This window comes from Diceros bicornis, chromosome 14, assembly GCF_020826845.1.
Source record: "Diceros bicornis minor isolate mBicDic1 chromosome 14, mDicBic1.mat.cur, whole genome shotgun sequence".
NCBI classification, from domain to species: Eukaryota; Metazoa; Chordata; class Mammalia; order Perissodactyla; family Rhinocerotidae; genus Diceros; species Diceros bicornis.
The window spans coordinates 36,294,239-36,304,549 of NC_080753.1; the positions used below are offsets into that span (position 1 = coordinate 36,294,239).

Consider the following 10,311-nt stretch of genomic DNA (forward strand, 5'->3'; position numbering starts at 1 on the left):
CACACATCCTTGTGGATAGCATATGAGATCTTCCCTGCAGGTACAAAGACCCATTTTCCAATCTCTAGAAGTTCAACTACACATCTTTGCTTTCATATATGTCTCTCTTGCCTGGAATGCTCTGCCCACTCCCCTGTCCTTTGCCTGGCCAACTTGTAAATATCCTTCAAAACTTAGGCTAAAAACTACCTTCTTCAAGGAGACTTCCTTGACCTGGATTCTCACACTCCTCTTCACTCCCGGTCTGGGTTTGTTCTCTCTCTGTTCCCACAGCACCTACACTTTCCCAGACATTATCATTTATCACATTTCCACTATAAAATCTTGAATAATTTGATGAAACTAGTATTTAAAGAAGACTATTTTGATAAGGGAGAGGGAAAGTAGAGACTAGAAGGCTACATAGAAGGTAATTGTGCTAAGATAGCTGTGAAGAGGTTGTGAGATTAATAGAATGGTGGGATAGTGAGGAGGGAATATATAAGAATTTTCCAGGGAAAAATTGATGAGATTTCACTGATTGAGGCATGAGGAATGAGAGAAGGTATTAAGATAAAGATGACTGTGATACAGTAAGCTTGGGAATCAAGGCAGAATTTCGAAACCACTCATAGTGGAGTTGATTGTGGAAGATACAAGAGTTTGTTTTTGATCATGCTGATTTTGAGCTGATGATGGGACACGCATAGAAGGCATTTGGAGGATATTGCATGGTTGTTCATGAGGAAGGTTATACCGCTGGTTATACAGATTAGGATGATGGAATTTATCATATAATAGAGATACTAGATTGAACTAATGGGGTTTAGGGCTCTGAAGACTGCAATTGTGAGTTCGGATAAACTCTCTTGAGCCTTGAAGATTATGCACAACTCAGGAATGCAGGGAAGGATAGGAGCTGGAGATGGAGTTAGCATGTAAAAAGAGGGCAGATGAGGACATGCGTAAGTGACACTTGTTTTGGAGACTCACTTTTATCTTTTTATTTTAGCCCTACTTATCTGAAGCTTGGTGGAGAAGATAGAGAGCTGCACTAAAAGTTCTCCCTTAATCACTCCCCTGCAGAGACTTGGATGATCCACATGGAAATTGTCTCCATAGGAAACCAAACTATTACTGAATTTGTCCTCCTTGGTTTCTATGAAACAGCTGAGCTGCATCTCCTTTTCTTTATTGTGTTCACTCTCATCTACACCTCCATCATCATAGGGAATATGCTAATCATTGTGGCAGTGGTTAGCTCCCAGAGGCTGCACACACCCATGTATTTCTTCCTGGCTAATCTATCCTTCCTGGAGATCCTTTATACCTCCACAGTAGTGCCAAAAATGTTGGAGGGCTTCCTGCAGGAGGCAACCATCTCTCTGGCTGGTTGCTTGCTCCAGTTCTTTATCTTTGGTTCTCTAGCCACAGCTGAATGCTTCATGCTGGCTGTCATGTCATATGATCGCTACCTGGCAATCTGCTACCCACTCCGCTACCCATTCCTCATGGGACCCAGATGGTGCTTGGGGCTGGCAGTCATAGCCTGGCTTTCTGCCTTCATGGTAGGTGAGTTGATTGTGGCCCTGATGGCCCAGTTGAGATTCTGTGGCCCCAACCACATTGACCACTTTTACTGTGACTTCATGCCTTTGATGGGCCTGGCCTGCTCAGATCCCAGCATAGCCCAGATGACAACATTCACTCTCTCTGTGGTCTGCCTCACTGTTCCCTTTGGACTGATTCTGACATCTTATGCCCGGATTGTGGTAGCTGTGCTGAGAGTTCCTGCTGGGGTCAGTAGGCGAAAGGCTTTCTCCACGTGCTCCTCTCACTTAGCTGTAGTGTCCACATTCTATGGAACTCTCATTGTCTTGTACATTGCACCCTCTGCTGTCCACTCCCAGCTCCTCTCGAAAGTCTTTGCCTTGCTCTACACTGTGGTCACCCCTCTCTTCAATCCTGTGATCTACACCCTGAGGAATAAGGAAGTGCATCAGGCGCTATGGAGGCTTCTCTACATTAAGCAAACAGAGACACTAGACTGAAGGAGGATGGTGGTGAAGATTTTATTTGGACTTTGCATATCTCCATTGGGATGTCAGCCAGGATTGGTTGGGGAGGAATAACTTTGTTGTATTCTGATGTTTCCCTCTGTGAAATGTTCTATAGTTACTCTAAAAATGAGGATGGTAGAGCAACGATTTTCAAATGCTAACTTTAAAAACTTTACCCTTATCTTTTATTATTTCTTTATTAAATAGGCAATGGATATTTAATATAGCAAATAGATATACAAAAATATCAACACAAAACAAACCTAGAAATATTGGGCACTTGTGTTGTGTGTGTGTGTGTATATATATATATATAGTTGTTGGTTTATGGAAGTTTGTAATCTGGCTTTCCACTGAATATTAGTTTTTGAACATCTTTCTATTTCAACAAGTATGTACTTGTTTATTCTTCTGGGATTTTTAGTATGGCTAAACATGATTTGATCTTCTATTGTGGGATTTTTAGTTGTATTCAATTCTTTCACCATACCAACATAGTTTACATCCAGATTTTCCTATAATAAATTCTTAAGAGTTGAATTACCAGGTCTAAGGATATGTATATTAAAAAAATTTAAAGCTGGATGTATTTTATTTATTTATTTTTAAATTCTGTATTGTAGAAAATTTTAAACATACACAAAGTAGGGGGAATATATAACCCCCCATGTAGCCATCATCCGCCTTCAATATCAACATTTGCCAATCCTCTTTTAATTACCTATAGCTCCTTGTTTTCTGGAAAATTTTAGAGCAAATTCCAGATATTGTGTAAATATTGTGGTGTGTAAGTACATATTCCATAGGCAAGTGTTTAGTATGCCTTCGGATCGATAAAGATATTTTTAAAAAACATGCCGATCTTGCCATTATGATTCTTAAGACCTGTATCGATATTTCCTCGATGTCATCTAATACGTAAGCTGTGTTCAAATTTCTCCAATTATCTTTAAGAAAATTCTTAAAATTAGGATGCAAACAGGGTTCACATGATGTATCTTGTTCTGTTTCTTAGTGCCTTATTTCAGAGTAGTCCTTTTCCTCTCTTTTTTTCACACCATTAATTTACTGGAGAAATCTGGTTATCTATCCAGTAGAATGTCCCATATTCTAAATTAGACTTATTGCTTACTTATGATTTTATTTAACTTCTATTCTTATATCTTGTCTTTAATATAAACTTGTTTTATGTTGGTTTCAGCCTGTCGATATCAATGCTATAACTTGGAATGCCTAGGGGCACTTGCCTGGGCTGGTACTACTTGTGGTGAGCCCTCACAAACATTTCTCTGACTGGAGCCAGTGTTGTGGCTGGACTGGCCCTTGTGATTCTTATTATGATTGCAAGACACACCTCAGCAACAGCCATTAGGAAACTTTGAAAAAATAAGGTTTATTACTCATGGGTCCTGGAGGGTACATGGCATGCCTGGGGCCACACAGAGAAGTCTTAGGTAGAGAGAGAGAGAGAGAACGTGGACCTGGGCTCTCCCTTTACTGGAGTTGAGGGTGAGGTGCCTGGTTTTGGGGTTTCACTCTTTGCTGGTGAATTTAAAACTTAATAGCAGGAATTAAAGAGTGAGAAGGGAAAAGCAGAGTCACTTGCATGGTTTGTTATCTAGGTCACCCAGGACTTTGTAAAAGGGGAACTTCAACTCTTTATCTAGTTGTGTAGTTGGCAATATGTTTTCAGATGGATGTTTTTGGAATGAATGCCTTGTCAATCGAAAGCTTAGTGTCAGGCACTTACATTGCAATCAAAAAAGCTAATTGTCAGGCACTTACATTACAAAACTCATATTGAAATAGAAGCTTGATTGGATCTTGGTTAGCTTTTTAGTAGAATATCCCAAATTTGCTATATTATTTCTATTGTGTCATCTCATGAGGTACACAATGTTTGCTTGTCTGACTTTTAGTGATGCTATTTATATTATTGACCAGTGGGTTCAGGTGGCATCAGTGTGATCCATGTATTATTCTGTTCCCAATCAACCTTTCACCTAATATTTTTAGCATTCATGATGAAAGTTGATGACTAATGCCTAAAGTGGTTCAGTTCTTTGAACACATTTTCTTTTAATGTTTTAAATATATTTGTAAATTGTGGTTGTAAAATCTTTGTCTGTAGATTCCTACATCTGGACCACATCAAGTTAGGTTTTTATTGACCACCCATTTTTTGGAATATTGATCATATTTTTCCATTTCTTTGTACGACTAAAATTTTTTTTGACTGAATACAGGTCATTGCAGAAACCCTGAATTCTGTTATCTTCATCAGAAACATATTGGGCTTTTCTTCTAGCAGACATTTCAAATCATGAAATATTACCTTGAACTTGAGTAGGTTTGGTTTTATGCTTTGGAAGTATGGATTTGTGGAAAGTCCAAGGTGTTTTACAAGCCTCTCTAGCATAACATGACTCCTCCTCCAAATTCTCTCTTCCTGGTAGGCATAGTCAGACATTGGCTTTAGCCTGTGTTACACCAGGTCTAGAGCAGGTTTTACTCAAGGATGTGGTTTTTATTGAACTTGAACTGTGTCACATTGACGACAGGGGTATAAATGATGTGTTCACGGGATTTCCCCACTTTAGTAGTGCCAAAACAGCACAATCCTGGCACTGCTCTTCCCCAAGCCCTGCTCTACTTCTAATGTCTGTTTCATTTCAGTCCTATAGCAGCTTCTCTCTGATAAGTCTCAAATGGTCTTTCCCTTTACATGGACAATCTGACTATCAGTTACAGCTCACAGACCCCTCCTCTGCTTCAAATGTGTCTTTGAGTCTATTCTACATAGAGATATCTCGCCTCTCTGATGCCCTATCCTACAACTTTCAGTTGCTTCAGGTGTCCCAAACTCTGATTTCTCCTTTCTCAGATCAGTGGGATTGCCCATGTGTTGATTCTCAACCTCAGGTGTTCCCTGGGTGAAATTCAAAACTGGCCTCTGTATATGGAGGGCAAGGAAAGACTGAAGAAAGAGGCAGACCACTCCAGATTGGTAGATGGCAGTTTTAATAAACGAGGGAACTTACATACAATGCTTGTCTTGGGTGGCCACAAGATGAATATATCACTGCACCTGCCTGCCAGAAACTTAAAAATTTACATATAGGCCTCAACGGGGTTCAGTCATGTACATTGTCCAGAAGATCTCAACAACACGTTACTCTCTCAAGGCTGCATCCTTGAAACAACTCCTAATGTGGGAATGATGAGCAGAACATACATTCCAAGGATAGAAGAGGGGGTACGGAGCCTCCAATTGCCTGGGTCCAGCTTGCAGGTCAACCAGTGAACACTTCCTTTCAATGACCTCCCCCAACATTATGGTTCTCTGCCTGCACTTCATGTCTTTGAGCCATAGTTAGGAAATTGTCCTCAGGTGGAGAGCTGGGTGATTGTGTGTCTCACCTTGTGAGCTTTCCTCTTTCAGAGATCACAATCTTGTATACCTGCCTGAAAAATTGACCCATACATTTTGTCCTATTTTATAGTTATTTATGATGGGAGGATAGTCCAGCACCAGTTAGTCCATCATGTCCAGAAGTAGAAGTGTTTCATATTTTGAAAAATGGTTTTATTATGGTAAATATCTTATTAAAGTGTTATTATAAGAAATTATGCACCTAAATCTAAGTTTTTCATTGGTGAATGCTGATCATCCTCTTTAGCGCCTCTCACAATGCCTTCATTATGGTAGTTGCTCAATACATACTTTCAGAATTGGATTAAATTACATTGAATGACAATGAGCAAAATGTGGTGGGAAGAATTGTGGTGGTGGTGATGTCTGACAGGCATGAGAAGTGCTTAGTGATGGTTATTGTAAAGTCCTTCTTCCAAAATCCCAGGTCACAACTGGGGATATTTGTAAATGCTATCTAAAGTAGCAAGATGCCCTGGTGTGTGTATATATATATATATATGTATATGTTTTATATATATATATAAAATTCAGGTGCATGACTACAGAAAGAGAGTTTTTGGAATCCTTCTCACGGGGGAAATTATCCATATGCTTTCCCTCATCTCTGTTTGTTATTACCAGGCCAGTTAAATTTGAGCTTTGGTTCCTGTTCTCGAGAATCCTGTAATATATCCTCTAATGAGGCACTGAATGATCTTCGTATTACATCTTAAAACTGCTACTAATGCCCTGATTTATTGTTACCATGACTGGATTCCTGACACCTTATTGGATTTTTGACCTCTGTTGCTCACCCCTACCACACACTGAGGCTGGCTCCCCTTAGATACACTATTGTTAGTAGCATCCAGTATTCGGCTGAAGGATGGACATTCAGAGAAAGAGAAAAACATATATATTCACCAGATCCTGGGGAATGGGAAAGACTGCTTGTAGTACCAGAGGATATATCAACTTGGATTATCCAGTCAATAATCATTCAATTGAAACTAATTTTCTGAAGAAGTGCTATAAGAAGTCATTAGATTAGAATTGGAAATAAATTACTAACTTCTAGATGATCCCAGCAGAATGCATGAGCTGAACACAGGTCAGATGCAGATGCTGAACCGAGAATGCAGTCTGAGAATCTCAGGGGAGCTCTATCTAATCCATGCATCTAGTTGTTACTCTGAATAGAATGTATCATCAGGTGTTGAATCAAATCCTATAATGCACAATGTACAATAAGATTAACTATAGGTGGTGGTTCAAGTAAACACAATACACAGTTTCTGATTTGACATGTATATATATATACAAAAATACAAGCTGGACATACAGTGACAGAACTTGTAAGAGTGCATTCTCTTTATAATACAATGCAAAAAATTCTCTGAGTCGCTCTTTGCCAATCTATATGTGAAAAGAGAATCCACTCATTGAGTTATAAAATAGAACGTTTTATTTTTGCAGAACAAGATTAATAAAGTTGATACAGAAAATATACTTTTGTTCTATTACGAAACAAAGAGTATTCAAAAAATTCTCCTACTTTCAGCTATCTTCCAATTTTCAGCCATAGCCCAGAACGTCCCCAGAAACTCTCAAACATGGCACAAATATCCAAATAGATAAAATATTCTCAAAAATGAGAGATTAAAAGAGCAAAAATCATGTACAACAAGTATCTACTCTCTTACTAATGATGAGCGTACTGGTGGTTTGATGAAGATAGTATTGAAGGTGGTAATTTGTATGGTGACTTTGATGATAACAAAGATGATATTGGCTATAATAAAGCTGATGATGAGGGTTTTCATTATTAAACCAGTGACAGAAATGGAAATGATGTTCACAATGGTGTTAGTGATGGCAATAGATGAGCAGTTTGAATATTTGTGTTAGAAGGCAAGTTAAACAATAGTTAATCCAATCCACCCTTAGGTATATAGATCAAAGTCCCCACCTGGACTGGGACCTAGAGCTTAGTTGTTCTGATTTCCATTTAGTGTTCTTTCCAATAGATCCAGTAATGCTCTGTGACAGCCTTGGTGTTAACTGACTTATTATGTAAATGTGTTGGTGAAGTAGTGAGTGATTTTTCCCAAAGTGCTTGTTGATGGGGATTATTCCTAATCCCAAAAACTCTCTATGCCCAAAATTCTTTTTAAAGAACTCTTCACATCCTTATTTCTCAGACTATAAATGAAAGGGCTGAGAGTGGGAGTTACCAGGGTATATATGACAGCAGCAATCAGCTCCCCAGAAGAGTGATAAGTTGATGGGGGCTTCAGGTAGGTGGCAAAGACTGTGCAGTAGAAGAGGGTGACCATGGAGAGGTGGGAGCTACATGTGGCCAGGGCTTTCTTTTTCCCTTGTGCTGATGGAATCCTAGCTACAGCATGGAAAATATGGGTATAAGAGCTTATGATGCAGAGGAGAGGGCTGATTCCTAAAAGTCCCGTCAGAGCCATCATCAGGTCCTCATTGAGGTGGGCATCAGAGCAAGAAAGCCGTAAGAGTGGGTCAAAATCACAGAAAAAGTGAGGAATCTCTTGATTAGTATAGAAGGACAGTCGAGATAGCAACACGGTTTGGATCAGAGAGTTGGAGTGGGCCACTCCCCATGACCCACCCACTAGCAGCCCACATCTGCAAGGAGTCATTAGCAGTGGATAGTGCAGAGGATGGCAGATGGCAGTGTAGCGGTCGATTGCCATGGAAGTCAAAAGCAGATTGTCCATGTTAGCAAAAACAGCAAAGAAATAGAATTGAGCCAGACATGCAGAGAAAGAGATGGATCTGTTGCTGGTCCACAAATCCTCCAGCATTTTGGGGGCTGTGGTGGAAGTAAAGCAGAGATCTACCAGGGAGAGCTGGCTGAGGAAGAAGTACATGGGAGTGTGGAGGTGGATGTCAGCACAAATAGCCAGCAGCAGTAGCAAGTTCCCTAAGAGGCTCAGCAAGTAGAGGGCCAGGAAGAATCCAAAGAGGAACTGCCGTTCCTCTGGGTCACTGGACAGCCCTGAGAGGACAAAGTCAGGAGTCTTGCTGCAGTTCATTTTGGGACTAGGTGTGCTGGAAGAGAGGAATCAGCATGAAGAGGATTCACTCACTGTCAGGGACTGAGTGGATAGTAACTTGTTCCTGTCTCTCGGCGATGAGTTTCCCTCATACCGTCAGTATGAGGAATGGATAATAAACTAAAATAGCAACAGGAGACACAAGAGTTGGACTTTATGAATGATGGTCAAAATAAGGTGGCAGAAAGATGAGAGAAAGAGGGAACAGAGGCTTCTTGGAGATCTTAAAGTGTAAAAGAATTCTCTTAATTAAACTTTGTATGTATTATAGGATGATATTACTACTTGTTTGTGAATCTGTTTTCATTACAAAACCATGAGTCTTTGAAGTCAGAGGCTTCATCTCAGCACTTAGCTTAGTGCATGGAACATAGTAGGAGCTCAATAAATGCTTCTACCCATCTACACAGTCAGTACTCTAGTTCAAGGTATTGTTGATTGACTGGAGTACTGCTAGCCTCCTAACTGGTTTAACATGGGTCTTGCCCCATCTGATATGCTCTCCACACTGCAGCCAGAGTGATCGTTTCAAAAAAGAAAATCTGTTCACGTCACTTCCTTGTTTGCAAATATGTCTCTGGAAAACCATTGCTCTTATGAAAAATACAAAAGTCCCTACCGTGTTAACAAAGCTCAATATGTTTTGACCTCAAGGTATCTCACCAGCCTCATCTTGCACCACAGTCTACTCATTCTCTGCTCCCAAGCAACACTGGATGCATTTCACTCCCTCACATGCACCATGTTCCTTTCCTTCACTCTGAGTCAATGGTTGCTCATTCTTTTAATCTCAGATCTATTGGTGCCTTTCCTAGGAAAGTCTTCCTTTGCCTCTAACTGAGGCAACCCTTCCCTTTACATACTGTCATAGCACCTTGGTAGGTTACCACTGTAGTATTGTGGAGGGTATAATCACGTTTATCTTTTAAAAAACATTTTTTTAGTCATGTAGTTAATGATGGTCTCCCTCACAAGGCTATGAGGTGTGTTATGGCAGAGATTGAATCTATTTTTCTTCTCCGGTGGAAGCTATCCCTGAACATTCTTTCTCTCCTTATTTTATACCTTCTGAATTATACAGATTGAATCATCTAGCCCTTACAAGGATATTGTATAAAGTTATTTTCTAAAAATTCTTACATATAAATCTTATTTTTCAATTATATTATAAATTCCTGAATCTACTTTTCCTCTCAAGAACAGTAAGTATTTGTCAGAAAATGAATAAATTAATTAATGGAGAGTGAAGGCAGGAGAGGACAATATGCTGTCCTCCCCAAGTAGTCCTCTTCCATTTCAACATTTCAAGAATAAAACTTATTTTCTCCAAAATATTGTCCTGGTAACACGGGTTGGAAACATTGATTCATCCATTTCCTTCATCCCACAAGTTCAGACTAAGGGCTGTAACTTTTATTTCCTACAAAATGTGACTCATTTCAGTCCCTTTCTCACCTTTTTAATGGTTATCACCTTTGGACTTTCTCTAATCAACTCACTTATTTCATCAGCAGCTTAACTGGCTTCACTGACTCCACCATCCAGTTACCATGATTCATGCTGTAAGCATCTGCAAGAAATCATAGGACACTCTGCCTTGGGCCTGACTCTTCCTTGTTTATATTCCTCTAACATCTTATTTCCAATTACATCATGTATAACATCTGTGCCTGGTTATCAAGAACTTCTCCATCTGTGTCCACTTACCTATGAAACAGCATTTACCACTACTCACCAGCATTCAGTCTCCTCTCTCATTGGGCTATTCAAC

The 10,311-nt window shown here is 39.7% G+C and overlaps 2 protein-coding genes across 2 annotated transcripts; one reads left to right on the forward strand and one right to left on the reverse strand.

The window, feature by feature from the left end:
- The first annotated feature begins 841 nt into the window (after positions 1 to 841).
- LOC131413932 (olfactory receptor 11A1-like) lies at positions 842 to 2,463 on the forward strand. The gene has a single exon (XM_058554941.1). The coding sequence runs from the start codon at positions 1,074 to 1,076 to the stop codon at positions 2,028 to 2,030; it is 957 nt and encodes a 318-aa protein (XP_058410924.1). The 5' UTR covers positions 842 to 1,073; the 3' UTR covers positions 2,031 to 2,463.
- A 5,111-nt stretch (positions 2,464 to 7,574) lies between these two features.
- Positions 7,575 to 8,575, reverse strand: LOC131413935 (olfactory receptor 1G1-like). Its single transcript, XM_058554942.1, has one exon. The coding sequence runs from the start codon at positions 8,517 to 8,519 to the stop codon at positions 7,590 to 7,592; it is 930 nt and encodes a 309-aa protein (XP_058410925.1). The 5' UTR covers positions 8,520 to 8,575; the 3' UTR covers positions 7,575 to 7,589.
- Between the last annotated feature and the right edge of the window lie 1,736 nt (positions 8,576 to 10,311).

Coding starts and splice junctions, on each gene's coding strand:
- LOC131413932 (XM_058554941.1), top strand. CDS start 1,074: ATGATCCACATGGAAATTGTCTCCATAGGAAACCAAACTATTACTGAA.
- LOC131413935 (XM_058554942.1), bottom strand. CDS start 8,519: ATGAACTGCAGCAAGACTCCTGACTTTGTCCTCTCAGGGCTGTCCAGT.